Source organism: Cydia amplana, chromosome 6 (genome assembly GCF_948474715.1).
Source record: "Cydia amplana chromosome 6, ilCydAmpl1.1, whole genome shotgun sequence".
Classification (NCBI taxonomy): Eukaryota; Metazoa; Arthropoda; class Insecta; order Lepidoptera; family Tortricidae; genus Cydia; species Cydia amplana.
Genome location: NC_086074.1, coordinates 17,049,033 through 17,066,644, shown reverse-complemented (window position 1 = coordinate 17,066,644; position 17,612 = coordinate 17,049,033). Strand labels below are relative to the sequence as shown.

At 36.8% G+C, this 17,612-nt stretch overlaps 1 protein-coding gene across 4 annotated transcripts in view; it reads right to left on the bottom strand.

Annotated features, from left to right (window-relative positions):
* LOC134648993 (paxillin-like) overlaps positions 1-17,612 on the bottom strand; it is a 91,412-nt gene that overhangs the window by 41,717 nt on the left and 32,083 nt on the right. Inside the window, exon 1 of one of the 4 annotated variants that reach the window (XM_063503674.1) lies at positions 1,020-1,328. The exons of the other annotated variants lie outside the window; for them this stretch is intronic. Within the exon in view, the coding sequence (XP_063359744.1) occupies positions 1,020-1,313 (294 nt within the window). The 5' untranslated portion in view covers positions 1,314-1,328. Of the gene's footprint in view, positions 1-1,019; positions 1,329-17,612 lie in introns of those variants that run through there. 4 annotated transcript variants of the gene reach the window in all.

Below are 17,612 nucleotides of genomic sequence, written 5' to 3'. Positions count from 1 at the left end.
ACACCAGACGTGTTTATCGCGGATTTGAACCTTCATTACGTCCAAACTGTATAAACATTGCTCACAATTTCGATTTACAAGTCCACATTACACGGGCCTCTATTGCCTAATTATCTTAGCGAAGACATGATGTCTTCCTGTACAATCACCGACTTTCACCAGCCATCAGTAAACCTTATTGCAAAGAGCTAAAGTCTAACATTAGTCGGTTAATGTTGGTTTGTATCTAAAACAATCGCGGGTCTATGAACGCTGGTTAGTGCGAGCCCTGCTTTATTTATAGGCAATTAACATGGACGCCCGCGGCTTCGCGCTTCACGTGGTTTTGATTGACTGTTGACATTTTGTGATGCCAACAAGCACAAAGAACAAGCCCTGAATGTCAACTTCGACATAGATGTCTACGGGGTGCCTGTGACCTTCGGGTTTTAAATGCAATTGTTCTATTCCTCAAATTTAACAACTTGTCACTCGAAGGACAATTGAAATAATTTTAAAGGTTACATTATCTTCTTCCTATTTGTCAAAATCTTGCTTAATATATCTAAAAAACAGTGAATGTTAACACCCCTACATAACATACCAACTTTCTGTCTAGTGTTTTATTTAGAGGCTTTAGCTTTCTGCGGTGCATTTGACATCTTCTGTCATGCCACCATCGCCGTTACCACCGCCCGTTCTTGTTTACTACACATTGATTGTTTGAAAAAAGTTTGTTGTTGAATAGCACACAAGGTAATTAATAGAAAATTATCGTACAAAAGTTGCTCAATTTGAGAAGTAGAAAAAATCCTGGATTAAAAAATGCCCTATGGTCAGTGGCACCCGGTATTACGCAATGTTTTCAAACACGTTTAACGCAACAATAACATTGTTTTACGGTTTTCGCCGCGCGCGCATCCACGAGTGAGTGCAGTTATTTTTACGTCCACGCTCTAATTACTATATTGTTCCGCGGACGTTTCGGATGTCGCCAGCTCCCAGCACGATCACACTAATCCGTCTCACTTGTTCACAACCGTCGCGAATTGATCCGCACTGGAATTTATCAGTGCGTTTTTTCTAAACGCGTTGTAGTCGGATGGATGTCGTCGCTGCGACTGGCGAGTCGCCGGCGGCGCGCGGACGCAGCCTGTAGGCCGGCTTCTAATGATCTTCGTTTCATTGTGCGGAATCGCATCTAATGGGGGCGTGTGGGCGATAAACGCAGTCCAGGGAAGGTCGCTTAGCGGGCCGATGTTCTCGGAAGCAGTCGCGGATGGGAATGCAGGACGCGGCAGCTCGCCCGCGAGAGGAATGCAGCTTCCTACCATAGTAGTGCACGCGAAACGCACTGACGCTCAATAAACTTGGTGCAACGTAACTCCTTCCGTCGCTACTAGTAAAACGGAATCAATCCACTTTTTCGAATTGAAACATTTCAAAATAATAAGCTCCTGATCCTCCTCCTCTAACGAAGAGTCAAATCTTAAGTGGGGCCTATTTACTAAGTGTAGAACGCCGATCGTCTTTTTTATTCGTATCGTATTGTAAGCAACTTTGGATATACTTAGAGAGTGGCATATTGTTCAATTGCCTTCTCAACGGCTAACTTCATTCAAGTTCATTCCCCTCCTGAATTCAAATTAAAGCTAAGATCGTACTTCAAGTTGAATTAATTGATGACCTAACAAATGCTAATCATTGACTATTATCCAGAAAGATGCTAATTAAATCCAGCATAGGCCAAAGAACTGACCGTGCTATAAATACCATGGTTGATGGATTATCAAGAAGGTAGGTATTCCTTCCCGCCTTTTCCTCAAAGTAATTCCTTTTTGCGTTCGACAGAAACATGTTAACTTGTCTTTTCTTCAATAGAAAATAATGAACGTTAGCTCGAATAATATAAATAGCATATGTATAGTATATGGAGTGATTAAAGTACACGTTATGTAACGGTTACGTGTTGAACATTGTTTGTTTATTGTACGAGATGAACGAAGCCAAGTTCAGGGGTAAAATGCCACAGAGCACAGCCTTATGAACCTTACGACATAAGGGCATCAATACCCGTAATATAGGTACAGTTTGGTTATTGGTATAGTCCAAATCTACCACGCTTATATATACGCTACCTTACTTTATACCCAAAACCAAATAATTAAACTTCAGTCTCCTTAACTACCGCAGTTATTGAAACTTAAAGTATTGTTTAGAGACCCATCCACAGCAAGACCAGGCCGCTAATGACGATTAGGTACTAGGAAACAGCCGTAACGAATGTGGTCAATAACCACCCCGTGCCCACTGAACCGAGACAAACGTACGAGCCCACAAAGTAGGCTTTACGATAAATAATAATCATTATGTAACTTAATTAGAGCCACTTCCCGGTTCGTGGGCGATGGCTATGTTTGGTAGCTTGATTTTAGGGTACATAGTTTTGACCGTTGGTATCTTTTGGTAGCTTGATTTTAAGGTATGTACTTAGTCTTAGTTCTGACCATTCGATCGCCGCCGTAAGAGCTTATATGGACTCTGAATGATCTGATGTTTTTATTTTAAAACTATGTATACCTAATATAGGACTGACTATAGAGGTACATTTATAAGTACCTAGATTAAGTAGTAGATATTGCCACATCTGATTATTATTTTATTTTAAATTGCTATATTACTAAATAGCACCAGATATAAAAATGGCTTTCAAAAGGCTAACAATTTTGATGCAATTTAAAATGCCCTTTGTCAATTTACAAGCAATTTAATCATTGTACAGGAAAAATACTCTTTTCTTTAACTTACGATAGTTATTGAATTAGAAATCGGAAGCAACCGTACAAAAAGACTCATAATTTGTAGGGCCCCGTCGTCACGGCTATCGAAACACGTTTCCATTCCCACATATTCAGGTGTCCCCCCCTTAATAAATTATCTTAGGTCGCATCTTAAATGGAATTAATGGCCCATTCGTATTCAATGAAGAACGTTCGTTTAGCGCCAATTATGATGATACTTTGCAAGTTTTTCATTAGCTTTAAATAGGTAAAAGTTGACTTAAATGATAATGATAGAATTTACATGTACCTAATACAAATCGTGGATTACCAGAAAATAACTTTTCTGTTAAGACAGAGTCAATAGATAATTTTGAAAAAATATTGCAAGATTAGAATTAGAGGAATTTAAAGGTTTGCCTATCTATTCCAACGCTTTCCAAACTGTGGGTTGTGACACCCTAGGGCAGCTAGAGCCTCTAGCTCTAGCACCACTAGGGGGTCTCCGAAAAATAACAATACCTACACATTTCGAATAACGGAGCCATAGACTAGGAATCCTCTAGACGGAGTTTAGAGCAATTATTTCATGAAACCGATGCTGCCAAAAATACTGGGGTGCGGGGGACGAGGTGAGCGAGTCCCGTGCCGTGATTGGTCCGTTCAAAGACACGGACGTCACACAAAGACACTTTGACTCGAAAATGGAGTAAAACTACCGTATATTTGTGCCAGAGGGGGTAGCGCTACTATTACTATGCTCAGTCTAGAGGATGTCTTGTCTGTGAACGGAGCAAAAACCGCCAATTTATTCATACTAAGGGATATCAATCGAAAAAGGTTCTACATCGACCGGTTGTATGATGTCCCTTCCATATCAAGAAGCTAATAAACATACAAGTGTCAAAAACGCCGATATCAATACAACTGTCAAATTAACTTATCCTTCCATGTTAGATATACACCGTGAGGCATGTAAACCGTCAAACATAATTAACCTAATCAATTAAGAGCATTCTTTGATTTGAGTGCATTCGGTCATTAAAATGAGACGCCGAAAGTCATATCTCTGTCTAATGCATCGTCCTACTTATAGTAATTTAATTGGTGATGTGTGTTATCAATATTGCCTTTGGCGTTTTGGAATTAAAAAGGGTTTTTATAGCCTTGTACAGCAGGTTAGATAAAATATACAATTTTCGGACTATTAAATAAATGTAATCTTTAAAAAAAGTATAGAATTCTTTGTTTAAAAATACATTCAGTTTATGTATTGCCAACTCTCATCTTTATTTAGTTTTAATTATTTTTCAGTCCATGCAACCACGGGGTAAACTCTAAACTCAAACTAGTCTTACACATATGTATTAAGTAAATAAGTGATATTATATATATTAATTACATTTTATATAATAGGTCGAACTGAAAAATATATATATATTGTTATTCCTATCCTGATTTCGATTTAGTTTATAATGTTAGTTAAGTTTACGTACTGACGCGATCTCTTGGACAGGTCTCCACGGAAGACCAGCGTCAAGATACCTAGAGGTAACTTGACACCAAGCTGAGGGGAGACCTTTTCAGTGAAGTTTATGCTTAGTATAATAAAGTGTAGCAAGAAACTAAAATGGAAGTGGGCGGGCCACGTGGCACGAATGAGCAACGAAAGATGGACTAAGAGAGTCACTACATGGGCGGGACCTCCCGGTAAAAGAAAGTCAGGCCACCCACTGGGAAGATGGACAGAAGACCTAAAAAAGTTTGCCAGCGACGACTGGGTAACAATAGCCCAAGACAGGGAAATGTGGAGTAAAATGGAGGAGGCCTTTACTCGTCAAGAGGTCCTTAATAATACAAACTAAATTATTGAATAGAATTTTACAATTTAAACTTGCATGTACATTAGTTTGATAATATTTAATTTAATTTAATAGTTTATTATTATTTAATTTAATAATGAAATATGTATATTTTTTATTAAGGAATTAAATTAAATGGCTTAAATAAAAAAAAATAATAAAGTGTAATAATAGATTTAAGCGATATTGTAAGCGTCCTGAATAAATTTATTTTCTTCTTTCTTCTTCTTCTTCATGTAGATCGGAATAAAATAAGAGCTATGAGTAAAAAGACTTAAGTAATAGAACATGGAATAAGATATGGGTAGATATACATATTTTTATCCCAAGAAAGCGGCTCGGCACAAAAATAAAGGTTGGCAACCCTTTGTTTAATTGAAGTGTAGAATAAATTAGTAAAATAAGTATGTTAACCTTTTCCACGCCGTGTCAAACACAAAAGCTGTCACTCAGACGCCACATCATTGAAGTGTCAAAACTGAAGTTGAACTTTATGTATATATGCACGTAGGTCGATGTTGCTCTGTGGTCTGTGACCGATATATCGGTCATTGGCGTCCAAAAGGTTAAAGTAGTTTTTTTTTGTTACTGCTGAAAAACGTTCACGAAAACGGGCGTCATGTCTTTCCTTTTTTTTAAGTTATTGATTTGAGTACATTTTAGTACCTAAGGCTTGTTGTAGATTATAAGACTTTTTACAATTTCCTTATATCCTCTAATTAATTACCCGCTGAGACCTCCGAACTCCGAGCCCGATCATTAATAAGGCCGACCGCCGAAGCGTTGAGCGATGGCTCCTTTGTTACATCCATTGTCTCAGAGATCGACGGTACTCTGGATTTATTGCCAATTGTTTAGGATTTACTTGCGACTTTGAGGTTCTATAAAGCTGTTTTTGCAGCTTACAGAACATTTGCCTCGGCCAAACTGTGTAAGTGTGATGTCTGTGTCGTTACAGATCTTGGGGTCAAACATGATAGTGAGACAAACACTTGTTAGGGCTCGGTATGGGATGACTACGAGTATTTATGGGAATACCGGGGCACCATACTAATGGATTGATACCTAGCATATTCAAGTCGCTACTCGAGCAAACTAACATAAGGGTCAAAAAGTTTTTAGTATGAGGTTATAATGCGTCTTTCCCGGTGTACATCGTAATCCATGTTCAAACATTATACTTCTTTAAAGCTGTGTGATCAAAGCCCCAGTAAAATGTTCCCAAATCGTTAACTTTTATATTGTCCACAGAAAAGACGCCGGTTTTCCCGAAAATTATTTAACTCGTAAGTTTGTTGTTGTGACCGAAAACACACAGAAATCAAAAGAAAATATGATGTTCCTGAAAGTTAAGATGAAAAGTATGAAAAAAAAGATGCCGGAAGACAGCATTTTGCCGAAAAAAAACTTAAATCAGTTTACGTATGACTGAAGTGAGTTTTCATTGCGTAAGAACTATCTCCCTAACTATATTAGGGAGCCCTATTTCAAATAAAACTGGTTCGACCAAAACTGTCAAGCAATGAGAATTGAGAACGCACTGTAGGTACTTTTGTAGTAACGTGAAGAACTGTATGTTTTTGAACCTTCACACGGTTAAAATAGAGTCAAAAACAAAATTAGCTTTCCGTTTCCCAACTATGCAACAATGTATGTAATTTGGAATTCGATTGCACAAAGCATCCTTCTAATTGGCAAGACAGATTTACGTTCCAATTTGGCACTTTGGTTTTTTTGTAACCTTGTTGTTTTACCCATTTGCCGAAATTCTTAGACTTCAAAACGGAATAGTGCCAAAATGCCTGAATCGCACACGTCTACGTGACCGTGGTGTGCCGTCTCTCATTAGTCATTAAACATCTATATGTCGGCGCGCACGAGCACGTCTTCGCACACGCACCCGGTGTGCACAGGCCTTAAGTATCGTGCGTGACAATCTTGCAACCGACTCACGGAATAACATTTTAACAACGGTATAATCTTGCCCGCGAATATTACGTATTATTATAATTATGGGCTCCGTTACACACGGTCATTAGTCGTAACAAGGCTCAATTCTTGTTTATTGGTTGTTATGTTTAATCGCGGAGCATTATGCGAGGCAAGATTGAGATGTGTGTCGTAAATAATAATACTATGTAACCTTTAATTTTCAGAAGTTTTGATTCAGTTTTTAAGATTTTTTAAAAATTAATCGTAATTAAGTATGTCTTAAATTTGGTAAACAGAATCATACGTCAGTTTCTAAACTTTAATCATTTTTATACGTCTCTATACTGATCGGCAGTCGGGTCTCACAGAAAAACAGTTAAAAAAAAATCAAACACTGAAAAAAAAACAGCACCAGTTTGCATCGACTTGGCAGTGACAATACTGACAATATATTATATGGGAGCGCCATACTTGACGAGGTACAGTCACCTGTAATACGGGAGTAGAAAAAAATCTTAATTTGATTCAGTACCGAATCAAATTAAGATTTTTTCTGATGTCTTTTTTCTACTCCCGTACTTTTATTTGTCATTTAAGGTGACGGTAGAGGTGGGTAAATTTTCAGATTCTGTCAATTTACCCCATTTCACACACAAGCGCACTTCACGCACACTACCTCACTTTACTGGGACAGGTCACTGACCCATCAAGTTTTTTTTAAGATAGCGTTTTGAGTTTAGTGGCCTCCTTTTAGGAAAAGCGTTCCATTGAAAGAAGAAAGAGAAACAATACATTTAATCTTGCTTTCCTTGTCTGTTCATGTCACACGTGACGTATTTAAATTCTAATAATTCATTTGGTTGTTGACAATTTTCTACATTATGGCTTTGTCGAGATACGCGTTTTCTAAAGTTAAACCGAATAAAACCAGATGTCATTAAGTCAGATGTAAAATTTTATTTACTACTCTATACGACTTTTCATAAGGCTCAAAATCAATTAAATGAGAATTTAAATAAATAAAGTTCCGGCAGGGTGCAAAATTTAATTAAGGCGGACAAAATAAAATTTGAAAATATATGGAAACAGTGTTGGCTAATGTACCCCTAATATCTTTACCGATTTACTTTTATGTGGTATATTCGCCTTTTGTTTCACTATTAAATGAATACAATTAAAATAAAAAATATTATACCGGTATTCCACCGGTATTATTTCAGTGCTGAAGCGATTATCTTCGATCGTAGCCTTGATAATGTAGGTGTTGATAGTTACTTACGGCGGTAGGAGCGGCAATGAACCCCGTGCAGAGTAGAACGTGAGGTGCGTTGGGATAAGTGCATATATCTACTTATAATTCTTTGGCTGGTTGGTAACCCTCTATATTTTATTTTTTGTTTTACTATTATTAGGTTAAGGGAGTTTTAGGGAGTGAAAAAAAAATGATTTTCGTTTTATGCGCTCGCGTGATTGCCGATGGATTATAATTAGACAAAAGAACTTGTTTTCCACGCATCGAATGTAGATCCCTATGACACTTCCTCCAAGTCTTCTCCAATAATGTTTACACCGTATTTTAATTACCTACCTTAAATGTTACATTTCTAAATATTTTTTTTGTGCTATACATACTTCAAAAAAATCGCTGGAGGCCTAGCGGTAAGAGCGTGCGAATTGCAATTCCGGCTCGTACCAATGAGTTTTTCGGAACTTATGTACGAAATATCATTTGATATTTACCAGTCGCTTTTCGGTGAAGGAAAACATCGTGAGAAAACCGGACTAATCCCAATAAGAGACTAGTTTACCCCCTATGGGTTGGAAGGTCAGATGGCAGTCGCTTTCATAAAAATTAGTGCCCACGCCAATTTATGGGATTAATTGCCAAGCGGACCCCAGGCTCCCATGAGCCGTGTCATAATGCCGGGACAACGCGAGGAAGATGATGATGATGTGACACATACTTCCAAAAAAATCTACAAATATTTTACGTGACAACTGCTTATAAGTAAATATTATGTAGGTACACTTATAAAGTACTAGCTGTTGCCCGCGACTTCGTACGCGTGGATTTGTATATTGGTGGTTATATATTCTACATTAGCTTAGAACATTATGCAGCAAGAGATTGCGGTAGGACGGTTAATCATTTCTTAATTATTAATATTATACAACGCATGAGACTTTTCTTTCACAACCTAGGTACGAAGTTTCAAGCCCCTAACTGAATAAAATTGTCCTCGATGTAATCCCTCTAAACCCCCTTAGAAGATTTTCATGTCCTCTATTTAATAAAACCTACTACCTAACTACCTATTTACGAAGTTTCAAGTTCCTAGCTTTAAATAAAATTTGCACCCTAAGACGAACTTTCATCCCCTTTTTAACCCCCTTAGGGGTTGAATTTCCAAAAACGTTGCAATTACTTTTTTTGTAATCGGCTATTATGCCTTTCTAAAAAGTTTCAAAGCATTTGTAATGGATTCAAACTTTCAACCCCTGTTTAACCCTGTTAGGGGATGAATTTTACAAAACGCTGAAATAACTTTTCCTGTATTTCAATAATATCCCCAAATACAAAGATTCAAGTCCCGCACTCTCAAAAATATTTGATATCCGTACAAATTTTCAATCCCATGTTTTACCACCTTGGGGGATGAATTTTTAAAAACGCTGAAATTTGTTTTCTTGTATCTTAATTTAATACCTTTTTGCAAAGTTTCAAGTTCCTAGTTTAAAATAAAATTTGCACCCTAAGACGAACTTTCATCCCCTTTTTAACCCCCTTAGGGGTTGAATTTCCAAAAACGTTGCAATTACTTTTTTTGTAATCGGCTATTATGCCTTTCTAAAAAGTTTCAAAGCATTTGTAATGGATTCCAACTTTCAACCCCTGTTTAACCCTGTTAGGGGATGAATTTTACAAAACGCTGAAATAACTTTTCCTGTATTTTAATAATATCCCCAAATACAAAGATTCAAGTCCCGCACTCTCAAAAATATTTGATATCCGTACAAATTTTCAATCCCATGTTTTACCACCTTGGGGGATGAATTTTTAAAAACGCTGAAATTTGTTTTCTTGTATCTTAATTTAATACCTTTTTGCAAAGTTTCAAGTTCCTAGCTTAAAATAAAATTTGCACCCTAAGAAACTTTCATCCCCTTTTTAACCCCCTTAGGGGTTGAATTTCCAAAAACGTTGCAATTACTTTTTTTTTGTAATCGGCTATTATGCCTTTCTAAGAAGTTTCAAAGCATTTGTAATGGATTCAAACTTTCAACCCCTGTTTAACCCTGTTAGGGGATGAATTTTACAAAACGCTGAAATTACTTTTCCTGTATTTTAATAATATCCCCAAATACAAAGATTCAAGTCCTGCGTTCGAAAAAATGTTTGATATCCTTACAAACTTTCAACCCCTTTTTCACCACTTTAGGGGATGAATATTCAAAAACGCTGAAATTAGTTTTTTTGTATTTTAATAACATATATTTTTACGAAGTTTCAAGTTCCTAGCTTAAAATAAAATTTGAACTCCATACAAACTTTCAACCCCTTTTTAACCCTGTTAGGGGATTAATTTTACAAAACACTGAAATAACTTGTCCTGTCTTCTAATAATATCATCAAATACAAAGATTCAAGTCCCGCACTCTCAAAAATATTTGATATCCGTACAAATTTTCAACCCCATGTTTTACCACCTTGGGGGATGATTTTTTAAAAACGCTGAAATTTGTTTTCTTGTTTTTTAATTTAATACCTTTTTACGAAGTTTCAAGGTCCTAGCTTAAAATAAAATTTGCACCCTATGACGAACTTTCATCCCCTTTTTAACCCCCTTAGGGGTTAAATTTCCAAAAACGTTGCAATTACTTTTTTTTGTAATCGGCTATTATGCCTTTCTAAGAAGTTTCAAAGCATTTGTAATGGATTCAAACTTTCAACCCCAGTTTAACCCTGTTAGGAGATGAATTTTACAAAACGCTGAAATTACTTTTCCTGTATTTTAATAATATCCCCAAATACAAAGATTCAAGTCTCGCACTCTCAAAAATATTTGATCTCCGTACAAATTTTCAACCCCTTTTTTACCACCTTGGGGGATGAATTTTTAAAAACGCTGAAATTAGTTTTCTTGTTTTTTAATTTAATACCTTTTTACGAAGTTTCAAGGTCCTAGCTTAAAATAAAATTTGCACCCCAGGACAAAGTTTCATCCCCTTTTTACCCCCTTAGGGGTTGAATTACCTAAAACGTTGCAATTACTTTTTTTTGTCATCGGCTATTATGCCTTTCTAAGAAGTTTCAAAGCATTTGTAATGGATTCAAATTTTCAACCCCTTTTTAACCCTGTTAGGGGATGAATTTTCAAAAACGCTGAAATTACTTTTCCCGTCTTATAATAATATCCCCATATACAAAGTTTCAAGTCCAACACTCACAAAAATATTTGATCTCCATACAAACTTTCAACCCCTTTTTCACCACCTTGGGGGATGAATTTTCGAAAACGCAGAAATTAGTTTTCTTGTTTTTTAATATAGTACATTATTACAAAGTTTCAAATTCCTAGCTTAAAATAAAACTTGCACCCCATACAACCTTTCATCCCCTTTTTAACCCCCTTAGGGGTAGAATTTTTCAAAATCGCTTCTTAGCTCTTGTACACTTTATAAATTCAACCTAGTGTGCAAATTTCAACCTTCTAGCATTTGTAGTTTCGGCTCTGCGTTGATGAGTCAGTCAGTCAGTCAGTCAGTCAGTCAATCAGTCAGGACACGTGCATTTATATATATAGATAAAGTAGAAAATATCTTATAGGTACATAATATAAAAACCGATCATGTACGAGTAGGATTCACTATGAGTTCCACAGTTACACATTTTTATTGCATATTTTTTTGTTTAAGACCAACTCACCTATTATAGGACATAGGTCTTCCATTAATCTTTTGGCGTTGAACTATTTTTTGTATATGTATTTATGTAATACGATTCTGAGTTAGGTTATGGTACATTTTTGCTCACCTACTTATAATTATGTATTATATCTGATATGTCACATGATACCAAAAATCGCCGCAAAGTTAAAAGTTCATTTATTTGCGTTACTCATCTTCGGATCACCGACTTACTACTTCCTTACTTGACATATGTGTACTAAATTTCAATTGAACTAGTCCAGTAGTTACGGTGAAAATTGGCTTTAACAAAATGGCAGACACACGAGTGATCTTATAAGGGAGATTATTTTCCTTGAGTGAATGGTATGCATTTACCCCAATGCACCTCACGTTCCACGCGGCGCGGCGTAATCTGGCCCCTATTTCACCACGGTGACAGGTACGAGAAAAACATCACTGTTATTGACGCCATAGGCATCCATGGACTACAGTTACCGCTAACACTGATTTAAACTTTCACGATTTTTACACATTATTAAATTGTACAACGGAACCGCAAAACGTTCAAGCGGATAAACAAGACCAAGTGCGGGTAGTTCGAAAAACTCGCGCGGTTAGAAGATGCTGATGTCAACTTAAGCCAGTCTTCTCCGAGACCACGGGGACAACGCCGTCCTCGAAACGTCGGAGGTAAATCTTAAAACTTAGATACGCGATTAAGTCCCGTTGTACAATTTAATAATACAGTTACCGCTTACCATCGGGCGGGCCGTATTCGTGTTTGCCACCGTCATTGTACCTATTATTAAAAAAAACTTTATTATATCGGATAAAACAGACATTTCTCTCGCGAAAAAATCTTGTGACAATTGTCACAAGATTTTTCAAAGAATTTTCGGTAAGTCTTGACAGGAAATGAGTTCTGTGTCGCAATTTCGATACAGTTGCCGTGTTTCTTGTGACAATTGTCATTAGCTTCGCAAAATAAGAATTTTTTAGTGGCAATATAATGGAGTTTATTTATTTATTAAAATGTTGGTGGCAAACAAGCACATCGCCCGTCCGATGGTAAGCGGTTACCGTAGCCTATGGAGGCCTGTGACGTCAGCAACAGTGATGTCGACAACTGTCGCACCTGTCACCGTGGTCGTGGTGAAATAGGGGCCAGTAAGTACCTAATAATCGCAGTGGTCTTAAGTGTCACAGACCCTACTGGCGCTTAAGTCCTTTATGACAATTTCTGCCTATTTTAAATTGTTCAAAAAAAAAAGAAACCGAATAATTATATCGGACTACCGAATTTTCACGAGAATCAGTTGAGAAATGTGATATGCAAAGGAGAAGAATTCGGACATACGAAAGCATTTTTGCCCAAGTTGAAACGGAGACCTTCGCCAACGCTCGGTCAATGATGGTTTAGGTACAGCTAGCTGCAGAGAAAAGGTACCACCCCTGCATACAATTATCTATCTGGTCGTACCTTTTCTCTGCAGCTGACTGTACACTTATAAAAATGGTTGTCCCTGCTGTAATTTTATACCGGTACCGTACTTTGTATTTCAACCGGTATAGTTTTACCTTCAAAACGAACCGGTATTGATAAATAATAACGGTACCATACCGCTTATACCGTAAAGAAAGCATGATGCAGTCTCTGCTTTGCACAATTATTGTGTGGACAAAATTCTTATAATCACCGAAACATACATACCTACGCACATAATGTCATTGAAATAAAACATTGTTATTTTATAGTAAATTTATATAATACTCGATATATACACATAACAATAACCAGACCGCAGCGGTATTAGCCTGTAAGCTTCATCTCTTGTCTCCAAATCCGCAAAAACTAGTTAATACTAAATGCTGGTCTTGCTGTTATTTTATTCTTGAAGATTATGGCTTGTTTCTTGATTATTGAGAACAGCACGTAATCGCACACATATAGACGGAACAAACGGCAACAAAGTAGGTGTAGACACTAAGACTTTCAGGTATTAAACGAATTACGCTTCGTATTAATAGGTAAGTAATATTTAAACGAATATATAATATTCTCTAACGTAAATACAAGATTACAATTGACATCAAATGTCATTGACGTACAGAAGTTTTATACTTTTTTTTAATGACGCAAAATTGATACCAGCATAATGAAAATCAATCCCAATCAGTAAAACGAGTCTTTAAACTTTTTTCATTTTAAGCGGGTTTTGAAGGAACAAGTTACTTAAATTCAATTGTAATCGTATTGTTTTAGGATAGTTTACTGCTGTTTTCGATCGTTACGACCTGTAAATAACAACAAATCAAATTTTAAATAAATTTATTTACCCTATTTTTTGAAATACAATTTATCTACTGGTATACATTTTCGTATGCGTATATGATGAAATGTCTAAATAATGCCAAAAACGAGCTACGACGACGTACACGTCTGCTTCGATCCAAGGCCAGCGGCCATCTGACTCGAAGAAGAATTTTGAGTGATGTCGTCAATGTATGGAAATTGTACGAAAGTTTACATTTGGGATTGAATTTCTGTGTTGTATTTGTGAGTAAAAATATAAGTAGATAATAATTTGCTAGTTTAGTTATCTAGCTTTCAAAATCACACAACAACTCAATTACTGTTAAAGGCAAAACTGTAATGCGTGTTGCTCAAACGGAACTCCATATTTTGATTTTTGGATACTTTTAGTGTCGATTTGTAGAGAATTACAGCAAATAAAAAATATTATGCCGTGAAGAACCGGTACACGGCTTCTTCGTGAACAAATTTACGTATAATTTAATGCAGTTATTAAACATTTCTTGAACAAATTGATTGCACAAAGTGAGCTCTAAATCGAAAACGTCATATACCGTCCCCTTAAAGGGTCGTGCACACACCTTTAAAACCCTACCTTATAGTTGTCAAGACAAGTCTTTAGTCTATTCCCCAAAAAAGAATTTGTGCATACACGCAGTATCGTTTCGGCGATTTTACGGTACTTCGTGTAATGACCACTTAAAAAATATTGAATGAAATACAGTGTTGCCAACCTTATTTTAAATGTCATCTCTGACAAATAAGTGAACCATAGACATGTTTTTTTTTAAATTTCATTCATTCATTCATTCTTTTCCCGCCCGTACCCTCCATTTTTGCTACTTCTTGAATTAAAAATATTTGTTAAATTTACAATTTTATTTAAAAGTGCTTAGTCGTAGAAAAAGTATTGTATGCAACGTTGTTTAACTGAGTCAAAAAATACTCGTGGCGTCTTTATTACTCACGCCACTCGCCTTTTTTGACCTCTCTTAAACAACGGTTGCATAAAATACTATTAAAACTGAACGACTGAACTGAATACCGCTCCTGGATTGTTATCTTAGTTAGAGTCGGACCAAGCTGACTCTGCATGGCACTTGCTAAGACAAAATGTGGAAATGTCATCATACATTTCTACGATGAAGTCATTTTTTAAACGCCGTTTATAATGTCATTTTTACACTTTGTTCTATCAAAGTCGGTGGTCGTCGGTCGTCTTAGACGGGCTCTAGGATTTCTTTTAAGCTTCGCTTTTCCACTTCGAGCCTTACAAGGCAAGGCCCCTCAAGGCTCTTTTAGTCGCGATTTATTCAAACTCTCAACACTACCCCGAACGGCTTGAAGTGACAAAAAGCATTAAGCACAGCATTTCCTTAACAGCTCGATCGGTAACGAAGTTTTTAACCGACATCGCGCACATAATTAAGGAGGCGGCAATATATTGCACGGGCTGTATAAGCAGGCTGTGTTAACTTGGTTTTAATTGTATACTTAATGTTGAAAACCTGAGATATCTTGTATATGCGATGATGGCAAAGAAATACTGTTTCTTTTTGTTCATCTGGCTTCCTCTTGGAGAAACGTTAGTCGTTTCAGCGAAATATAGTAAAAGTAGAATAGTAGATGAATAAGAATTCCGATAAGCTACGACTTGGTTACTTTTATGACAGATTGAACACGCTTTTAGTGATTTCAAGGAAAGCTGCCCAATGCCGCGTAGCCAACGTGGCAATCGCTTACACTCCGTAGCTATCGAAATGTAACTGTCACTGTCACACTAATATGGAAGAGTGTTAAAGAGACACAAAGCGTTTCGTTATCGAAGCGATAGCGATTGTCAGCTTCGCTAGGCCAGCAGGGCAGACGCTGTATTCGAACATTTCAAATTTTATAAATCCGTACTTAATTTTATTTTCATTGGTACTTGCAGTAGTTGCAGTGCGATCATTCTGGACTGAGTAATGTGAACTCAATTATAGTGCTTTTCTACCTTGGCGTGGGCTCTACGGGTAGATCCTCTAGCTCTAGTACATCTACGGGTACGTGGTAAATTGGGCCCTTTCGCCAAAATTGTCAACTAAAACTAAACAAACTCGCAATACACACGAATTTAACTCTTCAGCCCATATCTACAAGTCCTACACTAGCGTCAATAAATACCCAACACGTGGGACGTAAGAAAGCTGTCAAGTCGCACGAGTGCCATTAGCTAAATCACTGCGACAGTCCAGTCGAGTGCTTAGGTACTTGTGCTTGTTTTTCACCTGTCATTCAATGGTTATGAGTAGAAAACGCGATTGTTGGAGAAATCTTATCTGTTGGCGTGAAATCGGATTGCTGGCTTTTGGCGAGTAAGGATGAAATGCGGTTATTAATAATTACAAACCAAATAAATAAATAAGGTTTAGTTAATGGTCTGAAATCTAACTAAACCATAGAGTAACGTGTACTAAAACACATACTTTATACATCTAGTTGCTTAAACTAGCCACTTACGAGTATGTCAGCAAAAACAAAAAAATGAACAATAGTGTGGTAGAAAGCCTTGTTCTATACTGCTGTCAATTATTTAATTGACAGATTGAAGTGCTGGAGAAGACATATACTTTGGCAAGCAATTTTTTTTACATGGAATAATATAAAGTCGGCCGGACAGATCCAGCTCATTATTCTTTGCCCAGAGAGCACGCTATCGCTAATAAAGTAACATTTAACTAAGTCGATTACATAATAGACGCGACAATAACAGCTCTGCTTAGGACTTTCAGCTGTTCTGTTTCAGCCATAGGTAGGTACTAAAGAATCCGAACCGTACGAGAATTAGTCTTGTCTCACTCTCGCTTCGGCTCGATGATAACTTGCTAACCAAGTTGTTAGCTATCCAGTGAACACATCAATCGACATTTTCGCTCACCGCCATAGAAGGAGCGACAGCAGCCACCGACAAATGTCGCCGGCGTGAGATTAAGAGGTCTCGGGGCTCGAACGCGTGTGTAAAGAAATACAGAAAGTGTGTTTAACCCTATTGACGCCAATGACGGATATATATCCGCATCGTAGGTCCAACGACAGACGGATCAGGGATCGGATACCGGTATTTTTTGTATGGGAACGGAAACGGTATTTTTTCGTTCTTTGCTAATTACTTCATTTCTAATTGGGCAATCTAATAATACGAAGTCGTAACATAAAAACACAACTGAGTCCTACGTTTCTAGTATAAAATAAATCGAAAAATATGGTTATTTCTAAGTTTTTGCAAAAAACCGGTTCCGATCCCTGAGACGGATTAATCCGTCACAGACCACAGAGCAACATAGACCTACGAGCATCCCTATGCATAAAGTTCAATTTCGCTAATAATTCGGAGTACCTACGAAAAATCCAAAAAAAAAGTACCTACTACAGGGTTTATATGTATATGACACCGTAAGATTGTGAACCCGTTAGTTTATAATCTAACGTAAACCTACGCTAACCTAACCTAACCAGGTTAGATTATAATCTCCCTACCGTCAGTTTATAATGTAACTAGCGAGATTATAATATGACGAGTGTTTACAATTTTACGGTGACATATACAAAAAAAACTTTTATCTATGAATTCCACAGTCAAAAGAAAAATAACATTTACGAAGTTTATTCCCAAAGTAATGGTACTTTGATGTAGGTTCAAAGTTGATTAGAATTATTAGGCTCCTTGTAGTAGTAATGTAGTGGTTAAAGAATTCCAATTTAAGAAGAAAGAAGAATAAATACATTTATTTTAACGCCAAAAAAAGAAAGGCATGCAGACATAAAAGACATTTGGACGCTAAAATATTAGGATCC